The sequence below is a fragment of the Scardinius erythrophthalmus genome, assembly GCF_964197995.2.
Source record: "Scardinius erythrophthalmus genome assembly, chromosome: 16".
Taxonomy (NCBI): domain Eukaryota; kingdom Metazoa; phylum Chordata; class Actinopteri; order Cypriniformes; family Leuciscidae; genus Scardinius; species Scardinius erythrophthalmus.
In genome coordinates, this window is record NC_138236.1 from 17,560,568 (window position 1) to 17,584,690 (window position 24,123).

Here is a 24,123-nt window from a genome sequence, read left to right on the forward strand (position 1 = left end):
CTCATTGCTGATACGTCATAAACGCCTCCTAGCAACAGCGGGCAGCGCGTGAAGACCATGCATCTTATGGTGCGTTCAAGTCCTCCTGGGAGGTTCGTACGTACGAGGTGGGAAGTCGCGCTTATAACGTCATGTGCGTTCAAGTCACTTTCATCGGAGCAAGATGGCGGAGTACTTTCTCTTAATTAATTACACAAAAATACAGTAAGGTTATTAAACTCTTGTTCTAGAAAATGAAGAACAAAGAAATGTGCATCAGGTGTACTTTGTATTTTTATGTTTTTAAATAATTTATGAAGCCACTGCAACTCATCGTTACATGTTGCATTGTTATATTATAATACTATCATATTCTGTGTTGGCGATTAGCTAACTGCTCTGTAAATAGAAAAGCCTGACAATATCACAGCTAAATACCTTTACATATTGTGTATTCCGCCATGTTAATCACTGACACGCCCCCAACTCGTACAGATCGGGGCTTAAAGAAAATCCCGAACTCCCCACTGGTATTTACGACATTGTGGTGGCGTTCAAGTGCGTTCAACTCGTAAATACGATCTATACGAGATGACTTGAACGCACCATTAGTGAGCTGCCTACCTAGACAACGTTCAAATGCGTCTATGGTGCCAAAACATCTAGTCTAGTTGGGCGGCACGATAGTTTTTGAAGTAAAGTTGCGTTGATTTTTATTTTACTTTCTCAGCAAGAATGCATTAAATTGATCAAAAGACGTTTATAAATTAATGTTGCGAAAGATTTTAGTCCAAATAAATGATGTTCTTTTGAATTTTATACTTAATGCTTTTTTTCAGGGTTCTTTGGTATAAGTTTCCACAACTGTACTGTATTTTTGTCAAATAAATGCAAGCTTGTTAAACATAAGAGACTTACCCACCCCAAATAGTGTTTTACCAACTCAATGCTCAGTAAAATATAAATTAAATAATAAAACATAACATTCATTAAATTATCTGGAGCAGACAGGGTCTTGTCTACACAAAGATGTATCCATGTTTGCACAGAAAATGACATAAAAGTAAATAAACACTCTTAGAAATGGTAAATTACATTTCATCAAATTTTATTAAAATTCTTAAGACATTTCTCATTTTTAAATACAAAAACATGAAAAAGGATAATACAAATGACATTTACCTTAAAATGTATGGGGGGGGGGGGAACAAATAAAAATATTACATTTACAAAATATTAAAAGCTAGGATTAGTGTCGATAAGCTGTGCAGGGTTCTCAAGTCACCTAAGAACATTTTCTTTCAGCTCTTCTTGAATGTGCACCTGGTGCCACACACATTGGTCCTGTGATCAGTGAGAGTGTATGGAGCTGGTTGAGGGTGAGATGAAGTCAGTCGCTCTGGCCCTGGCAGCTAATTTCGTCCTCAGTTCTCTGATTTCCTGCATCAGCTCCCGTTCCTTAGAGTCAAGCTCCCCTCGGCCACGATCTAAAGAAACTAAGTTGCAGCGACATGAAAGAGAAAGCTTTTATTGCTTGCCACTTTATATCATCATGTTTGGTTATGACAGTGCAGCTCACAGTTTATACAGGGCTGCCAACCTTTGAGTTTAGCTTGGAGTGAGAATTATGGAAGAAGAGGGGGGATTGTGGGGGGGTTGTACAAAAAAGACCTTCCATCACAAGTGTATTGTGATTGTCAAAACTTTTGGTAACTAAACAGAATTTCATGAAGTTTAGTGACAACGTTACAATGCGTACATTATACAATGACTTGTAGGCTACTGTTTTTATTAGTCCTTGACACAAATTTCACAATTTCAATTAATAAGCTAGCGAATTAGATTTCGATCTCGATTCAACATCGATTCATTTGAATAATTTATCAGGTACTTTGTAGCTATGTTTCATTTCATTTTTCTCAAGGAAAAAAATCTCTCAACTGATGCTGTAAACATACAGGGAGCCCTGTCACCTGGTATTATTATTAAAGGTTAAAATGAACAATTCAAATGAATCTAATGCAGTTTTTATAATAATAACAACAATGTCATAATATTCTTAATGAGTAAACATATAATAAATATTTAATATAGTGCATACATTTAGCAAAATATGCTCTATAGTTAATCTTTCTAGCTAACTATCATGCTATGGTTATTAAATGGCTTTCCTGAGGTAAATGTAAGGTTACGTGACATTGTTTACAAGCTGTATTATTGATTTCTTTCCACGGTTGAAACACTGATCAAATGATTACATGAGACATGATACATTTCGATAAGTTATACTGTATCTTTCAACATACCTTCTGATGTTCGTGTTTATTTACTATTAACTAGTAGTAAAGAGGAATAGATTATCATTTCACATGCCGCCTGAACTGAGCCGCTACAGCGATCTGTCACATCACATTACAGAGTGAAGTTACACAGTTCTTCTTTGCTTTTCGTTATTTTTTTTTCACTGCATGAGAAAAATGGATGTGTGGCGTGAGAACAGTGTCAATTGTGTGAGAGTTGGCAGCCCTGATTTACACTAATACTCACAGCAATCATCAGATTGTGCATTCGAGGAAGTGTTATTGGTCTCATTTTGGGGCTTGTGCAGCAGGCCTCTGGACGAGCAGGGAGATCGGAGTCTCTTTTCCTTCTGTCGACCTACAATCACACACAAAAAAATCTCCATAACACACAGTACACCTAGAGGGATGAAAACCAACCAGTAGACAACTCAATTACCTCATGTTAACATGTAAAGTTGAACAGACTATCATTTAATGTGCCCCATCATGCTTCTTCGGATATTAGCATTTTATTTTTTATTTTATTCCGGATATTACCTATTAGCTGTTTGTAAATGTAGAAGGTCTGCAAAGTTTCAAAGATCAAAGTGCAAGATAAATGGAGTTATTTTCTCCCAAAAGAAAGAACTGATACTGCAAAGTCTTAGAGCCTGTTTACACCTGGCCACTTAATGTGTTTTCTCAGATCGGATAGCTATCTGATTTATCAAAACTATTCCATTTACACCTGGTCACATAAATGTGTTTGTGCAAAACGGATTTAAATCCGATCTTCAATTCCCGTGCTATATGCAGATTTAATGGAGTGCACGTCACCGAAAGCAACAGATATGAGCTGCATTTTATTGATCATCAGCTAAAAATGTCTAAATCAAAGACCACAATAAGAGAGAGCGGCAACAGCCCTGGTAAGATCATTTCATTTCTCTACTTTTAATGATGATGATTGTGTGTTAAGCGTCTGCGACTTAGTTTCACTTTGATTTGCGATAGTTTGCATGTTGGCTTAATGAATAGATGCTCAGCTTCTCATCTGTGTCGATGTGTGTTGCAGTAGCGTCGTCAAATCTGGCTATAACATTACATAATATAGCCTATAACACGCTCTCACACGTTTATATTTTAGCATTTTTGGGAGGAGTACAATTTACATATGTGGTTTCAACAACCAGATGCATTTACACTTGTCCAGTTTCGTCTGGAATGCGGCCCAGACCACCTCCTGAAGTGGTTTGAGCGATCGGATTCAAATCCGTCTCGAATGCGTTTCGGAGGGCATTTACACCTGGTCTTTTCACGATCGGATAGCTATCCGATCTGAGAAAACGCATGAAGTGGCCAGGTGTAAACAGCCCCTTACTGTCTGAAATAACCTAGGGTTTGTAACAAATTTGCATAATGCCTGCCTATTGTATTCATTGGCTGGCTGTCTATTTTGACCTGCCCTCAAACACTGTTGTTGTAGCTGATGCCTGGAAGTGTTTGGTTCGTGACATGTTGAGAAGATGCGATTTTTTTGCACTGTGAAAGCAAATTTATGCACTCCAAAAGGATGAGATTGATTGCATCGCAACTGTTCTTATCAGTGTGTATACTAGAGCTGAGGAAGCCTCCAAAGGTGAAATTCAGATACGGTAATTGGCGTTTAATTTCCGACACATGCATTAAAAGGTGGACCAATCACAAGAGACTGGGCCATCTGATCAATCAGAGCAGAGTTGGCTCTTGGAAAGGAGGGGTATAGAGACCGAATCCTTCATCAAACCGTTTCAGACACTGTGAGAAAAGAGGTGATGCTACATTATGAGAAAATGAAAGTGTTTTTTGACCTTGGATGCATGTTGACCTATTGTACCTCTAAAACAAAATTAGGAAAATTAAGAAATTAAAATAGCATAATAGGGGCACTTTAAACTGACTGCATCTTCAAAAGGAAGTAATATTAAAACTGTAACCATATCATGAATCCTTTATTACGTTTTGTGAGAAGTCTTTGTCTTAACTCACTTAGTAAATCCTCTAGACTCTTTTGCAGTTTTCCATGATGTTGCTCAATCTCTTCTGTTTCCTGAGAGATAAGTGACCTCCGTTGGGCGTTAACAGTGGCGGCCGCCCGTCTTTCCTCCTCCAGTTCAGCTTGTTTAGCTACTACATCATCCCACTGAGACCATAACAAAATAATGTCATTGGGCTTTCGTATGTTGTAATGAAATTGAATTACATTTCTTAATCTTATCTACGTTAAACATAACACTAAAGGTGTGGTCACATTTAACAATGTTCGATGAATTTTCACAGGGAAAATCCAGTCATTTCAATAGGAATCCACACGATCGTAAATTACATGTGAGGGTTGATCACGCGAATGACCAACAGAAAGCAGTTTAGCTTGAAAGTGACCTGTGCTTCATAGATCACTACACTATTGACAAAATATATTTTTGCCCACAAAAACTTTCCACAAATCTGACTGCACCTTAACATGTAAATTCTCACCTGCTTTCCCTCCACTTCCAGCATTAGCTGGGCTATTTTATCCTCTTTAGCACATGTTTGTTTGCTGAGGTTCACAAGTCGCTCTCTTTGCTTCTCTTGCCTCTCCTCCGCTTTTTCCAATCGCTTATTCACCTCGGCCTGCCAATCAGCATCCACTTCCATCTGTCCCACCTCTGCCAAAGACTCTTCCAGCATCTGAAAGAGTTTGAATTCTCATAATTGTTTTCATCAAAACTTTTTTCAACAATCAACTGCAAAACACAAGACTGTTAAGGAGAAAGAAAGGAAATTCAGAAAGGAAACAGGATCAGGGTGGAGTTAGATGTCTGACAAAGATAATCAAATGCACTTAATGAAAACTGTAGCGAGACATACCTTTTTGTTTTTCTGGCTGATATCTCCATCTGTCTGAATGAGGTTTTGAAATGTAAAATGGTCTATTTCAGCCCTGTGTCTCCTCGTATCCACTTCTGCTCTCACCTCTTGACTCACTCGCTCTTGCTCTTTGGCCAGTTGCTAGTAGGCCAAACATATGATGATCAGCTTTGGCTATGTACATCTCAAGAGTGTCCGAACCAGATCACAGAGGGCCATCTTCCTGTTAGTTAAATTCCAACCCTAATTAAACACACCTAAACCAGCTAATCAAGGTCTTCAGGATTACTGGACACTTCCAGGTAGGTGTGTTGGGGCAGGTTGGAGCTAAACTCTGCACGAAGATGGCCATCCAGAAGGAAGATTGGACACTCATAGTGCATACATTTTGCAGAAAAGAAAGTTTTTTTTGGTGGCCAACCTGTTCAAACAGTTGTCTCTGGGCATCCAGTTCCATCTGTCTCACTTCTATATCTTGAACGGCGGCTGCAGTCTCCTGATCTCGCAGTGCCATCTAAGTACAACAATAAACATGTAAAGAACCTGCCAAGCTTTACACAACCCTGGCCTGTCTTTCTAAATAATACTTAATACTTCTCAAAAAACATTGACTAATTTAACAAAAACTTTATTTTTTTTTTTTAATCAGCAAGGATGCGTTAAATTGATCAAAAATGACAGTAAAGGTGATGATACACGAGGCAACTTTTTTAAGCAATGTTGCTTGGGCTCTTTCCCATTAAGAATGGGCCAAAAATTCTATCTGGATACTTTAGATCGGTCGTGGGCTCTGTCTCTCACCTGGTTGTCTGTTGATGGCGACATTGCCCAGCAACATTGCTCAAAAAGTTGCCCCGTATATCATCCCTTAAGACATTTATAATGTTACAAAAGATTTTGTTTTGTTTTTTCAAATAAAGGCTGTACTTTCTAACTTTCTACTCAAAGAATCCTGATAAATGTATTGTTTTCCACAAAAATATTAAGCAGCACAACAGTTTTCAACATTGATAATAAAATGAAAATTTTCTTGAGCACCAAATCAGTATATAAGAATGATTTCTGAAGGATCATGTGACACTGAAGACTTGAGTAATGATGCTGAAAATTCAGCTTTAAATTGTAAAAATATGTCACAACATAATTTTTTTTTACTGTATTTTTGATTAAATAAATGCAGCCTTGGCAAGCATAAAATACTTCTTTCAAAAACATAAAAAGCTTTTGAACTGAAGTATAATATGATTGATTCATTTACATAATCAAAAGTAAAGTGGCAACACATGAGTACAAAGCAACCTTTCTCTGAATCTCGTCATCAAGTCTCTTGAGCTGTACACTGCGCTGATCCTGCTGGTGCTTAAGAAAACGTCTTCTAGCAGAATCAATCAGATTGAGCTCCTTCACCTTCAGCTCACGTTTCATAGCAGCCAATCTGAACACAGCAAGTTACGTCAAGTGAGTTTTGTGTGTGAGAAACTGCTAAATTAAACTTAATCAATATTGAGAATTCCTGCATAAGGAGAGAAATCGACCTGGCTCTTTGTTGTGAAAGTTTACTCTCCTCCTCCTGTAGAATCCTTCTCCGTTGCTCCTCTCCTTGCAGTAGCAGCTCCTGCTGTTTGTACCAGGCCTCAAACTCAGCCTGCTGTCTGACCGCCTCAGCATGCAGCTGCTGAACTTCCTGTCTATATAGACAAACATAATCAGAAACCTTTTTGTAAAAGGTGCGTCAAGTATGAAATATTCCAGTCATATCACTACTACAACTGAACAAAATGTTGCACCTCTCCCTTAGATATTCCACTTCTTGTTGCCGGATCCTCTCACGTTCTTGGGACTGGTACTCCACTATGAAGGTGGGGTATTTGTTGAAAATGGGGTACTGTCCGTGTGTCAGAGGTTCAAAGTCACTCAGTGCAGAGCTAGGATGAACATCTGCAGGGGTGCTGTCCATCAACCGATAGGTTTCCTTCAGCATAGCACCGATGTCCAAGCTATTCCGATGATGGAAAAAGTACTACATTGGGAAAGATTTCAACAAAATAAATAATAAATGAAATACATGAAATGTATGCATTTGTAATAAATAATAATAGTAATAATAGATTAAAAAACTAGGGGTGTAACGGTACACAGAAGTCACAGTTCGGTATCTACCTCGGTTTTGGAGTTATGGTTTACATTTACATGCTTGTGGAGCGTGTCACCAAAAATGAATTAAAACTCAGCATATAAACTACTAGCAAGTTCTTGTGTGCCATCTGAACTCTTGTTTTGGGTTGGTGCATAGAATTGTCTCTTCTTCTTCTGCTCTTTTTTCCTGTTACTCCACACACCCTTCTGGATTGGACTGTGGATCGCCTGTGACTGACTTTATTTGTCGTCTGACTGTATGCACCGAACCGTGACTGTTCGGGACAAATACATGTACCGTTACACCCCTAATATATATATATATATATTTGAGCTAATTTTATGAAGAATAAATTTGGCTTATCAAGACAAGTTTATCCCATTCAGGGGTTTAATTTATATATATATATATAAATTAAACCCCTGAATGGGATAAATTTGTCTTGATAAGCCAAATTTATTCTTCATAAAATTAGCTCAAATGGGTGTTGAGCATTAAAAAAAAAAACATAAAAATGTCTAATGTTATACCTCAAAGTCCTTCTTGTCAGTACAAAGGAGTAGCGGTGCTCTGCAGCAGCTGACATAAGCCACCACAGCCATTAGAAGGAACGAGGGATGATTTGAGAAAACGTTGTCAAACAGTTTTAGCCACTCTTCTGTCATCAGAACCTCAGAGAACAGGGTCTCAAGAAGGGGCCACACATACAACTGGAGAGGAAAAGCAGTGTGTAGGGCATTTTCTTCATCATCTTTGGCTTTAAGACAAAAAATTATTTGAAAGTCAAAGTCTATGTCATATAAACACTTGTGTCAACGTCTTTTACCTGTGAGGTAACGCCACAGGCAACAAAATGCTGAAGCAGCTCTTTATCATGATGGGCCAGCACATTCTCAGCCAGGCTCAGCACATTAAGCGGAGGGTTGGGAAAGTACTCAAACCAGTGTTGGCACCAGTTCACTGCAAAAAAGCAATCCAAGACACTTAAAGTCTCTCCACTATGGACAAAATCATTGAATCACTGCCAAAGAGACCAGTGTGCGTCACCCAACACCACACTACTATCTTACACTACCTACCAATGACGGTGGCCACAACTTCAAAGCAGATCAGTGGATTGTTCTGGAACAGCTTGACAAATGGGAAGGCCAGCAGGGGGAGATAATCAGTCTCGCCAAAGACAGCAGCCCAGTGAGCAAGAGCAGACAGCACTCTGTCAGGTTAAAAATGAAAAGACAAATATAACTAATTTAAGATTCTGACATTACATTATGGTGGGCAAATCTATATGTATATAATTAAATCATCAATTGATTGATGCTGTGTCCACCTCTGTAGGCCTCTCTGTAGTTTGTGGCTTTTGATGGGGTACCGCTCCTGAAGGCAAATGTATGCTGAGTGCAGGCCTTTGTCAGTCAGACTACTGAAAGCCGCATGGTTCTCAGGTAGGTGCAATAGAGAACGCCAAATAAACATTCTGCAGAAAAAAAACAAAGATACACACAAATAAAACAAAGACACACACTACAGCTAAACATTAAATCAACCAAATATCATTGCTTTAGCATAAAACATTTATTATATTACCTGTATTTGGCTGGGTACTCTCCAAACGCTCTTAGTAACGCTTGTAGTCTTTTCTTGTTAAGGCCATTGGGCAAATCATTCTACACAAAATAGATTAAATAGATAGGGTTATAATCAGGTTATAAGTTGTGGTTGGAGAATGTACTAAAAAGGCAATACAGAGGGTGTCACATGACCCCAACCCCTCAAAAAATAAATCAATTTAATAAAATGTAAGTTCAATAAAAACAGAACCTCTTTGTCATCCAGTGTAGAAACAGCAGGCGGTAAAACTTTGGATTGTATTCTGCGTCCTGATGTTTTCACAGGACGCTGACCTGCTCCAGTGTGCACCTTAATTTTCGAACACAATCCTGCATTGATGTTGCCTTTAGTGACCTGTTTCAACAAAGGCTGGGGAGGCTACACAAACAAACACTTGTGATTAGCATTTTTAGGAGTAAAAAAATCGAATATTCTTAACACACACATATTATACTACCGTTCAAAAGTTTGAAGTTGGACAGATTTAAAAAAAAAAAATCTTGTTCACCAAGGCTGCATTTGTTTGATCAAAAATACAGTTAAACCAGTAATAATATGATATATTATTATTACAATTTAAAATAACTAATTAACATGACCCTTCAGAATTGTATATTAGGGTGGTCCTTATCAAGTCCAATTTTTTTTTTTTTTTAATGTTAGAGTCTTAACCTTTTAAACTGTTCCTTTTAACTTTAAAATTAGAAATATGCAAAAATGTTGACAAAAAAAAGATATTTAGAGGTAGCTCAATCATGCAGAAGATTGCCTATATTAAGCTGTGCGGCATTATTGTGATATGCAAGTAATATTAAAAGTTGCTGCAAATGAACTACATTTTATTGAAATCAGAGCAACACTGACATGACAACGACGACAACAATCTCAAAAAAGCACAAAGTTTTCAACAATCCCTCATTTCTGATGCTCAGCAGCCAGTGTTGACTTTTTGCAGTCTGGATAGATCCGTCGGTGATCTTCCACCACATGAAGGAGAAACTGCAATTGTTCTTCAGAGTGTGTGAGATAGCCACTGTATTCTTGAATCAGAGTCACTCCTCTCTCGGCGTGATCATTGACTACTTTCATTGCATGGTTGCCTGTGCCTCCTGATAATCTGCTTGATTTGGCCAAAGTTTGGAATTTTACTAGCCAGGTACAATACCAAATCAAATTATCTGTTTTACGAAAATCATCAAATTCTCAGAAAGTTTAAAGCTATTGAGCTACCAGTAATTATTATGTTACTGCCATAAAAATGGGCATGCTGTATTTTCTTATATAAAGGGACAATTTGAAGGGTTAAGAGCATGACAATTGGATACTTTAAAAATAAGGATCACCCTATTGTATATATATATATATATATTGGATACTTTAAAAATAAGGATCACCCTATTGTATATATATATATATATATTGGATACTTTAAAAATAAGGATCACCCTATTGTATATATATATATATATATATATATATATAAGGTGATCCTTATTTTTAAAGTATCCAATTGTCATGCTCTTAACCCTTCAAATTGTCCCTTTATATAAGAAAATACAGCATGCCCATTTTTATGGCAGTAACATAATAATTACTGGTAGCTCAATAGCTTTAAACTTTCTGAGAATTTGATGATTTTCGTAAAACAGATCATTTGATTTGGTATTGTACCTGGCTAGTAAAATTCCAAACTTTGGCCAAAGTATATATATATATATATGAGCATGAGTGGAGCATTCACAATTTTATATATATATATATATATATATATATATATATATATATATATATATATATATATATATATATATATATATATATATAAAATTGTGAATGCTCCACTCATGCTCAGTGAAAAAGCAAGTCCGCTCAAAAACACTTGAGATTAGCATTTGCATAGCATTAGATTAGCATGGTGACATGAAATTTCTCTATAGTAAATTTTTCTATTTGCAATAGCCCTACTGTGCAGAAACATGGTGTGGTATAGCCAGGATGGGCAATGATGGTAAAATAAAGCTACCCTCTCTAAACTGCTATGCTCCACGCTACGCTCTGCTCACATGCTCTGATAGTAATACCTTTGTAGGACTATACATTATTTGGATAATTGGTCCAAAAAAAAAAAAAAAACCCTGTTAAATCTGATCTGTTGCATAGAACTGAATAAATAATAATGTATTTTTTAAATTCAGTATCATAAAAAAATAATTGAATTTAATTCAAGTGCATCCAGAGTTTTCAGTAAATCAATCAATCAATCAGTCTATCTATCTATCTATCTATCTATCTAACCTTAAGCCTATTATTTACCATTTACAACAAATAATACATAATTATTAATTAATAACAATATATTTACCTTACTGATTTCTGGGGAAAGACTTCGTACATCATAGATTTTAAGAGCACCGCTGTCCATCACAGCAGCAATATGGTGGCCTTTAGGACAAATGGTTGCCGAGGTGATGGCGTCCTCGTAGGACCCGATTTCAAAGAGCTGCTTGCATGATTGAATGTTGATAAAGCGCATGACACCATCTTGGCTCAAAACGCCCAGAGTCTGAGGACAGATCATGTATCAGTGTGATTATTTCCACAATAAATTATAAACTGGATCATAGGGGTGAACTTTTTAAGTTAAGTTCAGTAGTTTTTATTCTTCTCATTGCTGAGTTTTAGAAAAAAAAACAAGAATGTCTCTGGAACAAGAGCACAATATGTTGAAGTCTAACCAAGATGACTCCATATTACACAGTACACTGAGCATACAGTTGATAATAAATAAATTTAGTAATAAAGCATTATGTATAAATTATAAGGCATGATGTCAAAGTTTTTTAAGGTGGCAGACAACTGATCAGTACCTGGTTGGATCCGCCATCAAAACTATCCGCCAGGAAATCCAGAGATCTTACTGTCTTGACTTTTGGAGGCATCAGAATTACTCTCAAGAGCTGTCGACTGTCCAGACACCACAAGTGGACTAAGTTGGAGCGTCCAGCAGCAGCAAGTGTTTTCCCATCTCTACAAAGAAACGAAATGATTACATACAATTCAACACACCAGTCGATGCTTTACCAATTTTAGGGTCTAACTGTAACAGCCTTACTGTGTAACAGCAAATGTCTTGTAGTGGATTCTGGGCCCATCCTGTGGAACAGGCAGCTGATACTTGCAAAAAAGAGTGTCGCTCTCCCAAGCAAAAATGGAGTCGTCGCTAAAACAGCTGAGAATGGTGTTGCTGTGTGGGAGAAAGAAAACCTACAACAAACACACAGGAATGAGGGACTGATGCAGAGCTGTTACTATAATATGATGCTTAAAAGGATGATTCACCCAAAAAGGAAAATTCTGTCATTAAATTACACACTAACATGATGTTCAAAGCCCATAAGACTTTTGTTCCTCTTCAAAACACAAATAAAGATACTTTTAATGAAAACTGAGAGGTTTCTGGATAAGTTATGTCTAACCTTTTGTATGCCAACTGATTGACGAACATTAAGCTTCCTTTTTCTCTGGAAGGTGTCAAGGTTCCAGAGCTGAGCGGTATCAGAAGAAGTGCTGATGGCGTAGCTGCCTGAACTGTGGACGGACAGGGAAGAAATGGCACCCTCGTGACCCCGCATCCAGCTCACTAGCTGTCTGGTGTCTGGAAACAGTAGTTTGTGCTTGTCAGAAGACAGGTCTATGTGAGAAAATATAACATGTCATACCCAGACTGTAAAAAGAGGTCTTACCTTTGTCAAAGCACTTAATGGAGTAATCAGCAAGAGCAACCAGGAACTCTGTGGTTCTTCTCAAGTTGAAAGCTAAAGCAGTGCATGCTTGGCCTGTTTTCTGGACCAGCTTGAATCTGTCGAACGATAACGTTTGAGACATACGAAATTACAGTGAAGGTTTTATTATGATACATCAACAGGAAAGAACACTTATGGAAAGTTACAGGGAAAATATATTCTATACCTGTTTCTGCTAATGTCAAACACATAAATATTGCCATGGTGATCACCAGCAAGAAAGGACTCTCCTGTGGTGTCGAAAGCCACTTGTAGGAATCGAACCGTTTTGGTTTGACGAGCACACGCGTTTCGGATCACAGTGGCCAAGACGCTGTGAATACACAAATGCATTAATGAATCTCTTTTCATTGTATAAAACAGTTTGCTCCGTGCTGGTTATGTCAAACTTACCCATATTTTGTTGATACTAATTTTCTGTGCCATATTTTCCCATCTTCTCTGGACCCAATGTCTGTAACTTGCATGTTTAGCATCGACTGAGACTCTGCAACTGTTACTCCAGCAAACAGCCTCCCGCCTCACACAGGCATCACAGCGGGAAATTTTTCATAAATGTATTAATGACTGCATGTCATACTCGTTATTGAACTTTAATTTCATATCGAGATTAACAGTAAAAGTGGCAAAAACATTTATGCTAGTGTTTGTTAGAGGGTCGAAAAAAAGAACCAAGCAGCAAGACGCAAGTTTCAGTTAGAGGAAGTGACGCAGGTAAACACTTGTTGGCATTATGGGTATTGAAGTCGTACGGATTTAAGGAGATGTCACGTGAACTTACGTGTTAAACAAAATAAAAGTATATATATAAATAATACAAATAAATAAATAAAATTGAATCACTCATTTAAATGTATAATTATTTAATTAAATCAAAACGCTATGAACCTCAGAAACCTAAAAAGAAATCGTATTATAATTTTATATAAAAATACACAGAATATCTATAAAAATACACATTTCTAAATATGTTTCAAACTATATTTATTGTGAAATAAAATAAAATCTGCACTCTAAATAAATATCATTTTTACAATATTTATTTAATTCATGGCAGTCTGTGACTCCCAAATATCTTTAAAAGGACATTTATTTAAGGGTGCATTTACCTCCATTAATTTTGAAATAAATCACAGAAGGATTTCACTTTCAGACAAGAGTACTGCGATTTCTTTACCCTGCTATGAATTAAATAATTATCTTTAGAAGGCCAGTGGAGACCTTTCATTTTAATTTGGTCTTTTATCTAAATCAGTTGGGAGACAGTGGTGATTGCTTTTTTCAAATACATTTATTACAAGATATTGTTCCAAAATGACAAATGTGTCAGCCACATGCCTTCTTCATTCAAAATGCCTTTGTACAGTACCTCACAGGTTTTTAATCACCTAGTATAAATAAAAACATAAGCAATTCCCACAAGACAAATCCACCAGAACAAAAGGAATACATTGAGAAATTATTACAGAATAACTACTTAAACATCAGGAGAACATCAATCATAATTTAGTTAACAAATATTACGTGAAAGCTTATAGAAAACATATAAAAAGGCTGCATAACAAATGTATTAAAATGCCAGCCAACATATTTATTTTTAAACATTTCTGTTTAAAACAAATAAATACTGATATACCCATTAAAACATGAGAAACAGTCAGTAGCAGTCATATTCAGTAGCAAACAAGGCAGCATCAAATATAATGGCCACTTCAAGGCACACCGGTTTAGAAAAATCCATGATAAAGGATAATATTTCAGTGTGTTTGGCAGCACCAGATGAGCACCTGAGCATTGGTCAATTTAACGCACATATTATGCTGCTGTGTACAATCATGGGTCAGGCCTGAGTTGACAAACTACCAGCGTCTGCAGCACGAGGGGGTCTGGCCCGGCCATCTCGGTCACTGTGCCCCCCTCCCCCCAGACCACAACCCAGTAACTGGATCTTCCGCCTTGCCCACTATTTCACATCTTTTAACCGATAACATCAGACTCAGTCTCTGTATCCTCCTCAACCTCCGAGTTCAAACACTCAGTGACTGTCATTCTGTTGTGATCCCCTATAATGACATACTCTATGTTGGATCTCTCCATGTGAATGCTGTTGCCGCTTATTGTTTCCCGCTCTGGGATCAGTTCATCATTGCTCTGAGTGGCAGCCATTTCATCCACTGTTTGTAAAAAAAGAAAGAAAAAAAACGATTTAACATAAACGTATATAAACTGTAACATATATAACATATAGTTTAAGTCTATAACGCTAGAAGAATTTGACCTATATTTCCTGTAGAGCTCTTACCTCTGATTGCATCATTCCGAGCAAGCAAAGAAAGCTGGTCACAGGTAATGCATTGGCTATTGTTGTTCCCAATAATGCAGTTGGTCAGGGAAGAGTTTTGTATGTTTATAATACAAGGTGTAAATTGCATTTTTTCTGTTAAAGAGAAGACAAAAAGCAAAGGACATCAATGTGAGCAATCACACGACACATTGCATCAAAGGGATGTGGGACAGCAAAACGAAGCGTCTAGTCACTCGCACTTTTGAGAAATGTGCGGTTTTACATTTCAGTACTTCTGATACCAAGTGTGACGTAATCTTTCAAACGAAAGAGACAACAACAGGAAGTAAGGTGATATATTAACTACTGCACAGGAATTGCTAAATAATTTCACTACCCTGATGCTTCCTTAAACAACAGGGCAAAGAGAAAAAAACAGTCTTTGTCAAGGTACAGTGAGGCAAAATATGCAAAAAATTTTACCTGAGAAAGGAATTTCCTCTATATGTTGATGGTCCTCACGGCCAAATTGTGCTGAATGACAACAAGAAAGAGAAAGAGAAAAATAAATAATGAATAAACAGTTCAGACATTGGCATAGATCTATTTCTAGAGATTTGATAGATTGTCCAACCTGGATATCCTGTAACATTCTCATACAACGCCGGGTCACAAATTCCGAGGCAACTGAGGAATGAGCTGCATGCACGTTGACCTTTTTTAATGACGATCTGGATCATCTTAGAGGCTTTCTGCATGTCCGTGGGCTGCGATGTGATAACCTGTGATTCATACGCCGTGATTGTGCGCGATCGGTACAAGCAGTTGGACATCCTTTGAACTAAAATCCCAGTCATACACTTACTGAGGAAGCCCAAATATTGCTGTAATTGTTGATCTGTTGAGAAAAAGAACGAGAGAGAATTGTTTAAATCACAGGAAGCTTAAAAAACAACAGAAATAAAAGTAATACGCCCCAAAATAAATTGGATGCATACACTCTTAAAAATAAATATGTGGTTTTCATAGCGATGCCATAAAAAGCTTTTTTTTTTTGGTTCCTCAAAGAACCTTCCAGTGAACCATTTTTTTTTTCTCAGTGTGAAGAACATTTAAAAAAATCTAAAGAAACTTTTCCCACTATATATAACCATTTGTGTAATAGAAAGGTTCCGGATGCTCTTCATGGAACCAGATGAGAACCTTTATTGTAAAAAGTTGGACTTCAGCTAAAGTTGAACAAATAAGTTATTTGCTTTGACCTTAAAATGTTAGATAAGGTGTAACAGTAATTTTCCGAAACTGTTCATGAAAGGAAGTTGCTCTTAATGTTTTTTTAGTGGCCTATTTAAACTGCATCATAAATATTTGATAAACAATAAATTCGCAAACAACTTAAATTACATATGTGAAGCGTTTAAAATTAGGAGGGTTGTGTCATTACAAAAAAACTAACAGGTTGAGAGTAGCCTACTTTTTTTTATCTGTGCATACCAATAACTTTTAAACGTTTGCATCGTTCACACTGTTTGCGTCATTACTTAATACGACATATACAGCTGAAAGATAGCTATAGTGATTTGAAGCGCTATGCGCTTCCTTGTAACATTTTTTACTATTTTCATAAAACAAACAAAAACAGGCCTGACAGAACGAGATATGGGTGTGAGTTCGAAACTTACCAGAGCATATAACAACCGTGCGGTCCATCTATTAGTAAACATAAATAATGCCAAAGAAAACAAAAAACCGTGGTTCTGAAGTCATGTGAAAACGAAACTGCAGCTGCCATTGATTTATACGTAGGTGTATATGCGCATGCGCGTTGAAAATGTAATTTCCACGCATGAATTCCCCCTCGTATGTCTGTCATTCTGGTTAACCACAGATTTTAATGTCATGCGATCAACAACAGCAACATACAAGACAAAAGTTTTAAGTTTAAATTCTTCAATAACATCAGTTTAACGGCACTAATACACTGCGTGTATTATTTGTTTAATCAAATTAAAAGAAAAAGAGAGCCAAATAATAATCTAGTTTAATTTGCGACTAATATAGCCGAGCGTTTAAATGACCTAACGTTACACGTTGTTTATCAACCATAAAGTCATTTTTGCACATTTGTAGCGCAACAGTGATGTACTCTAGCCGTCTATAAGCGTCACAAAGCTTGATGTCTATTGGTAGTTGATGTTATAACAGGGAGGTTCCGCTGCCCTTCATTATGAGGGGCATCTCAGAGCAGGTTATAATGGGAGCAGAGCGTGAAAATAAGAATATATGATCTACACTCCACCGTCGTTTGGAGGCACTTTCAAATAGTCGTAGAAATGAAGCTTTGGAGCACGGAGCACATTTTCAGGTAGATGATTTGCGTTTAGGACGAATCTGCACAGATTTCAGCATCCTTTCTGTCATGATTTGCATCCCGATTCCCTTTAGTGCCGCTGGGATCGGGTAACAGAGAAGCTCTCGTGCATTGAACATTTCTGTATATGTAGCTTGTAAAGAATTTATTCTTGCACATAACACCAATCTGAGCATTAGTTGCTAATATTCATTCATTTGGGCCTAGCCGGTTGCTTGTCTGTTCAAGTCTATTACAATTATGCGCAGTGTCGTTACTGCACTACTCATCACGCATGTTACTAACAAATATGTAGTTACATATTATATAGGTTTTTTTATTTGTAAAAATTAAACATTTTTTCCTCTCTGAATTTCAAATATTGATAGGCCTATGTTATTTCCCTGTTGAAAAGAAAAAAAAAACAGCTGTTTTGGTCACAGTCAGGCTGCGTGTTTATTGGATTTAGATTAGAAAAGAAAAAGAAAAACACAGTCTAGAACACCTTAAATGAGTGAAGAACATCTTAGACCAGCTAAAATCGACAAACTAACTTGTTTTTTTTTTTTTTCACCAGGATTCACCCCAAAACAGGATTGTGCAAAACCATATTTTCTAGTTTCTCTTTTCTTTTTTTAAACCCAGTCATTAGTTTCACTCCAAAATGATTCATTATGAGGAAATAAATGATCTCAAACAAACCTTTATTTTAAGATCTCAGCCTCTCTTGTTATGGACGTGATGCTCGTTGTTGAAAATAGGATGGACTACACTGGCCAAAATTCATTCTGCTCATATTTAAGCAAAATTTCCCTTGAATGTGGCCTATGAGATCAGAGTCAGTACAGTGACGTTTCCTCATAAACCACTGTAAGCCAATGTCATGAGTTTTTGTCTGTATTCACAGTTATCCATGGGAGACTGTGATCAAAGCAGCTATGAGGAAGTACCCCAATCCAATGAACCCTAGTGTTGTTGGAGTGGACGTTCTTGATAGGAACTTGGACACACATGGACGTCTACACAGTCATCGGCTCCTCAGCACAGAGTGGGGTCTTCCAGGGATTGTCAAAGCGGTAAGATGATATGTATTACATCTATTGGGTTATGTGATCATAAAATACTGGGTTAAGATTATGAAAATGTGAAAACTGTTGAAGCTCCTTATATTTGACATATAATATTTACATATTTTACATCTAAAATGGTTTTTACATCTTGTATTTTACATTTAAAACACAAATAAATTAAAGATAACTTTTGGCCCTCTAGCAGTTAAAAAACAATACTGCATGCATTTTGCAGAAGAACGTTTTGGTTGTCATGCAAATGAATATGGTTGTCCTACTGCTCATAACATTCACTACTAGGCTATATAACAAGTTTAGATGGAAAAGATCTCAAGCTGACTAGCTGAAGATTACTGTACTGCACTGTTACTGCTATAGTCATTACTTGACACTGCTTCCTTGAAAATAAATTCCAGTTTTTTTGCGTTATGTCAAAAATGCACCTGGTGCACCGTGCACGTTGGATGGGTTTATAATAAGCGCGTTCGCTCTAGACAGCGTGTTAGCTTCTCAGTTGCTTAATCACATGACACATGGCAAAACAGCTAAAAGTTATCCTATATATCCTATATTTGACCATTTATTGAAAGTAGGCTAGTTGATGCCTTCACAAGCACCCGTAAAAGCTGTCGAGCTGAGTCACGCGCAGCGTGCGAAATGCGGGTTTGCAAAATGTGCCGTATTTTTTAAGCTCCGCTAGGTGGCACTAATGTCGCAGAAGTTATGTGTGCCAGAAGTGTTTATTTATTTATTTATTAAGAATTAAAAATAAGTATAATATAATAAATGTTAGTAGCCTAAGTAAAATATCATTAGAATAAATAAGTATAATACAAATATAATTATTATTTGAAAAAATAAGTTGAAATAGCTAATGCAAATTGATGACTTTAACAAACGCATAGACTACGATTAACAGCCTCGGATAGTTACAGGTCTGCTTAGGTCTGTCTTTAACAGTCTATAAGTTTTCGTTAAAATAAACGTCCCTATGGAGAAAATAAAATATTATGAAAATAGTTTCAGTTATGACTTTTTTTCCCCACTTGATTTAGTACAGTTAGTCTTGTATCAAACACAATATAATTTTCGTTGATCGAGATTTCAGCACATTTCTCCTCTTGGGCGAGCGATCCGCGGACAGCTTTCCCTGCGCATTAAAATCCCCCATGCCAACAAACCAATCAGAACGCGGGACAGTGATGACCATACATAACAACAGAGCGTACGCGGCAAAGCTGCTGTGAATCAGCTTACCCGGAACTGAGTGGCAGAATTGAAGAAAATTACGTCGTTTGACACATAAATAAATGACTGAGAGTTACAGTATATGTATTCAGTGGCGCAAAAAGTGGGTATGCGCTATATGCGGCGCATAGGGGCGCAGCACCAGGGGGGCGCCAAAGCGATGGTATTTTATTTTTATTTTTTATTTTTTTAATCTATACGTAGCTGCTGTTGTGCGTTTCTAAATAATTTCTGCATTTCCTCAATGTTATTGTTGCATTGAGGATATTATTGTTGTATGCAGCCAAAATTGTTGCTGCATACCCCTCTGAAACTGGGTGGTTGCGCCCCTGTATGTATTACTAACATTTTATCATTTAAGCTTTATGGTACACCTCAAACAAAGGAATTTATAGTTATTTATAGTGTTAATAATAATCAGTGAGTCCATGAATGGCTTGGGTATTCAGAGCATTCGCAGCTTATATCATGCATGCACGCGTCAAAGTAGCCGGAGCAACTTTTCTCTAGTTACGGATGTGACAGAACACATGGGCGAGTGACTTATGTATTCAAATTCCCACGGAAACCATCCCGCCCAGTCTAAAATATAAACACAAATAATAGGCTTACCATAGGGAATCAGGGTATGACAAAAACACGTTTTGGAATAAGTGATGATGTATTGGTTCATTATTTAAATTTAGTTGATTTTGAACAAAAAAAGTTACATAGTGTACTTTAAAATATATTGCAGTATTTATCAGTTTAGCATTATGAAACAGGATTGTCTATAACAGTGGTTCCCAAACTTTTTGACTCCAAGGCCCTCCACTGAAGGATCCATGACTTTTCCAGTTGTGTTTATGTTATGTTATGTTATGTTATGTTTACTTTTTTTTTTTAAATACATTTTTTACCTGATAAAATATTTGAATGCTTGGCATAACTAGAAAAATGCCCATGGAGACATTATTTTTTCCTGAAATAACACTTATAAAAGAAGGGCTACCTCATATATTCAGGTTTTTCGAGACCATGAGAACCCTGGTTTTTCAAATATATATAAAACATGTTGCTTAGGTGATGAATTAAAATAAGAAATATGTATATTTTAATAGTTTTGGCTTATTTCGAATCATTTTACGTAATTTCGAGCCTCCATTGAGGCTACCTGATTGAGAACCACTGGTTTATAAAGATCTTCATTTCCCCCCCATAGATTTTAGGGACAAATCGAACCACCACATATGTTCAAGAACATTCCATTGTGGACCCAGAAGAAAAAAAAATGGAGCTTTGCTCAACAAATGTGAGTCTTTGTTTACCATTAAACAACTTTCTTTCTTTTTTTTATAAGGTATTAAATCTTAATGTTAAGCTGTTCTAAAGAAATTTCTTTCCTCCTTCAGATAACCCTAACAAATTTAATATCTGTTGATGAAAGGCTTGTCTACACACCTCATCCAGAAAATCCAGACGTGTAAGTAAATTCTTACTTAATTGTTGTTTTTGACATGTAATATCTGCATACCTTTGTACACCAGAATGTAAACCATAATAGAAAGTAATTTAATAATCCGTTTATTTTTGCAGCACTGTATTAACACAAGAGGCGATCATCACGGTGAAGGGGGTCAGTTTGAGCAGCTACCTTGAGGGACTGATGGCTCTCTCCATGTCAGCGAATGCAAGAAAGGTAAATCGTTGTTATGTATAATGTAATTAAAATTCTTTATTTGATCAAATATCCCTGGAATATCCATCTTGACATTTTGCCTCATCATGTGTTACGAATCCTTGATCAAAGTTTGCTATTCTCTGTCTGCATAATGGGAACTTAGTAGTTCCTATTTTCCTGGTGACACAATCGAAAAAGGTCCGGAAATACGGAACTTAAAAGCACAGATAATGTGGTTTTGTCCCTATCTAACAAACCCTGTTGTTTTTTGAGGATGTTTTTCTTCTATAAAAAAAGAAGTAGTTTTATTTATAGTTTCATTAATAGTTTCATGTCTTTTGAAACAACCAAAAACTGCTGGAGATTATTTTATACAGCATACATGAAGCATTATATAAGCCTCTAAATAAAGTATGATAAGCTCTATTTTTGCCATAGGGATGGGATGCCATTGAATGGATCATTCAAAACTCTGAAAGGGAAAATGTTCCTTTGTGTGACCTGTGTTGAACAGGTAATATTTCATGAAGCACCTGTTTTTGGATGGTACAAACCAGACATGACATGTATCGGTTGGCTTTATCATATGCATTGGTACTAAAGGCTATTTAATAACTTGTTTATAAGTAGATGGGGCATACATGTTTGTAATATAAATATACATACATACATACATACATGTTTATTTATTTACATTATTTATTAATCATTTTCATACTGGGGCATAGATAATCCATAAATGTTGTAAAAATCTACATTAATTATTTATTTAATGTCGGTTTCATGAGGCATACATTTTATAAAATACATATTATTATTTATTTATTTGTCTGTTTCATGATGAGACGTAGATGAGGCATAATTGTTTATCATATATACTTTAATTATTTATTTTATGTCAGTTTCATTTGTGTTTTTAGAGCCCATGAATGAACTTTCACCAGCTCTAAAAGCACATCTGGCCTGCCTGACTTTGCCCCACCTCTCTTTGTGTTGATGATTGTACACAAAGGTAGTCAAATGTGCTCATTTAGGCACATAAAATTGCACTATTACAGACAAAACTGTATGGAGTTTTGAATGTCGCTACAAAATATGAATGCACTGCACTGACTACCTCTTGTTTTATAATTCTTTTAATGCCATAACATAATGTCTCTGTATGAAGTGGATGTTGGATGTAATTAAGAACCTTAAAGTTCAGAATATCTATAAAGTGAATGGAATTTTTGGTGTGTTCTTAATTTTTTTTAAATCATATGATTAAGGGGAATATCAGTCAATTTAGTTGTTTGCTTCAGAAAGTTTGCATGGGTAGTCTTATAGTGTAATTAACCTATACAGTCTAGCTAAAACTTGTAGGATAGGTACTATAATCAAAAGTCATTTTGTAATGTTTGCTCTAAAAAAGTCCTATATTTAAAAGACATTTATGCTGCTTCATAATTGACACAATGTGAATATATTATCAGCCCATTTGGGAGGATTTAAGTTTATTTATTTATTAGGTTGATGTGAACAATTTTATGGTTTGTGTTAAATAATTTATTAAATAACTTATTTTTATTATTTTATCCTTATATTACTACTGTGGTTCAATACGAAGAGCATGTTTGATTTAGTTTGTGAAAAAAATGTTACAATGTATATGTTTATTAAATTATTAACTGTATGTTTTCTTTAACAGTTCAATGTAACATATTCAACATAGTTTAAATTGTTTGATATTTAAAAACAATGCTTGTCAAAGTATACCAACAAACAGTTGTTAAGGTCTTATGGAGCCACCTATTGGCGAGACATTTGAAAAAGAAAAACTTTTTTTTATTTTTTTATGTTGCTCAAATTGCAGCAGACATCTTGTGTCATTTATTTTTCTTTCTTGTTTTTGTCCTGCCATTTTTAAAAATGTTTTTAACTTGATTTTTTAGAGCTGCCTTGTTATTGTATAATTTTGACCCCTTTAATTATTTATTTCTGATGAATTCTAATAAAATTATCATCAATGTCACTGTTAATTAAACAATTATTTTCACTAGTCATTGAGTTACAGGCCATAAGAAAAATTAAATAACCTACTTGACATTGTGTAAAGCTCTTCCACTGGTAAAAAAAAAAAAAAAAAAGTCAGCATTTCTTCCCTAATAATGAAGTAAACAAACTTAAACTTGGTTTGTAATCGAGTCTAGCAATGCCAGATTTTTGTAATATTTAATGTATTTAATATTTAATGTAATATTTAATGTAATATATTCAGCTTTGACAGAAACATCTTTAAAACATATTGCCTGACTGTCAGACTTAAGCCTGTTGTTAAATAAAGGGTTTGTTCACCTAAAAATGAAAATTCTGTCATTAAATACTCACCCTTTCATTCATATTCAGAAAACAAATGAATATCTTTTTAATGAAATCTGAGAGCTTTCTGTCCCCTCATTGACAGCTTATGGGTTAGGAACAACATGAGGGTGAGTAATTAATGACAGAATTTTCAATTTTGGGTGAACCAACCCTTTAAGGCACACCAGAAAGTCTTCACAGACTTAATGCTGGCTTTATTAATGGTGCATGTTACATTTTCTCATTTATGACATTTTAAAGCATCTGTTTTTCTTTGGTAAGAGGGCAAATAAGTCATGCATAATATTTACTAATTAAGTATCGTAAATGCCATTTGTTCTTTTAATCCTTTCCCAAACCCTGTTTTTTTTAAGGATGTGGAATGATAAATTTTACAAGAAATAAAATGAATTTTAGAAAATAAAATGTTTGTCTTTTAATGCTATATATATATATATATATATATA

At 36.0% G+C, this 24,123-nt stretch overlaps 3 protein-coding genes across 4 annotated transcripts; 1 reads left to right on the forward strand and 2 right to left on the reverse strand.

The window, feature by feature from the left end:
• Positions 1-1,071: 1,071 nt before the first annotated feature.
• Positions 1,072-13,436, reverse strand: tbc1d31 (TBC1 domain family, member 31). Its single transcript, XM_081389334.1, has 22 exons — positions 13,098-13,436; positions 12,871-13,017; positions 12,645-12,760; positions 12,378-12,556; positions 12,014-12,165; positions 11,769-11,928; positions 11,264-11,464; positions 9,112-9,279; positions 8,878-8,957; positions 8,621-8,767; positions 8,370-8,503; positions 8,117-8,250; positions 7,821-8,000; positions 6,941-7,173; positions 6,689-6,841; positions 6,453-6,588; positions 5,575-5,667; positions 5,154-5,294; positions 4,779-4,973; positions 4,290-4,443; positions 2,527-2,637; positions 1,072-1,475 (listed from the first exon to the last, which is right to left on the reverse strand). Exons 1-22 carry the CDS (start codon positions 13,178-13,180, stop codon positions 1,330-1,332), a joined length of 3,243 nt encoding a protein of 1,080 aa, XP_081245460.1. The 5' UTR covers positions 13,181-13,436; the 3' UTR covers positions 1,072-1,329.
• A 233-nt stretch (positions 13,437-13,669) lies between these two features.
• Positions 13,670-17,103, reverse strand: LOC308703857 (uncharacterized protein). The gene is made up of 5 exons (XM_081387836.1): positions 16,671-17,103; positions 15,623-15,886; positions 15,472-15,522; positions 15,007-15,141; positions 13,670-14,878 (listed from the first exon to the last, which is right to left on the reverse strand). The coding sequence occupies exons 1-5, from the start codon at positions 16,696-16,698 to the stop codon at positions 14,682-14,684; spliced, it is 675 nt and encodes a 224-aa protein (XP_081243962.1). The 5' UTR covers positions 16,699-17,103; the 3' UTR covers positions 13,670-14,681.
• Positions 17,104-17,212: 109 nt separating this feature from the next.
• On the forward strand, positions 17,213-22,545 carry prelid3a (PRELI domain containing 3A). 2 transcript variants are annotated; one of them, XM_081389026.1, is made up of 7 exons: positions 17,226-17,353; positions 18,246-18,414; positions 20,858-20,947; positions 21,048-21,118; positions 21,232-21,334; positions 21,755-21,830; positions 22,237-22,322. In XM_081389026.1, the coding sequence occupies exons 1-6, from the start codon at positions 17,322-17,324 to the stop codon at positions 21,824-21,826; spliced, it is 537 nt and encodes a 178-aa protein (XP_081245152.1). In that variant the 5' UTR covers positions 17,226-17,321; the 3' UTR covers positions 21,827-21,830; positions 22,237-22,322. The 2 variants fall into 2 exon arrangements, with proteins under 2 accessions (XP_081245151.1, XP_081245152.1); XM_081389025.1 differs by having other exon boundaries at positions 17,213-17,353; positions 21,755-22,545.
• Positions 22,546-24,123: the final 1,578 nt, after the last annotated feature.

Coding starts and splice junctions, on each gene's coding strand:
- prelid3a (XM_081389025.1), top strand. CDS start 17,322: ATGAAGCTTTGGAGCACGGAGCACATTTTCAG. Junction 18,415..20,857: donor TTCCAGGGATTGTCAAAGCG/GTAAGATGATAT, acceptor TCCCCCCCATAG/ATTTTAGGGACAAATCGAAC. Junction 21,119..21,231: donor CATCCAGAAAATCCAGACGT/GTAAGTAAATTC, acceptor TTATTTTTGCAG/CACTGTATTAACACAAGAGG.
- tbc1d31 (XM_081389334.1), bottom strand. CDS start 13,180: ATGCTAAACATGCAAGTTACAGACATTGGGTCCAGAGAAGATGGGAAA. Junction 12,166..12,377: donor AATCAGTTGGCATACAAAAG/GTTAGACATAAC, acceptor TGTTTGTTGTAG/GTTTTCTTTCTCCCACACAG. Junction 2,638..4,289: donor GAGTCTAGAGGATTTACTAA/GTGAGTTAAGAC, acceptor GTGTGATTGTAG/GTCGACAGAAGGAAAAGAGA.
- LOC308703857 (XM_081387836.1), bottom strand. CDS start 16,698: ATGGACCGCACGGTTGTTATATGCTCTG. Junction 15,523..15,622: donor GAATGTTACAGGATATCCAG/GTTGGACAATCT, acceptor GTTGTCATTCAG/CACAATTTGGCCGTGAGGAC. Junction 15,142..15,471: donor AGAGGAAATTCCTTTCTCAG/GTAAAATTTTTT, acceptor TCTCTTTAACAG/AAAAAATGCAATTTACACCT.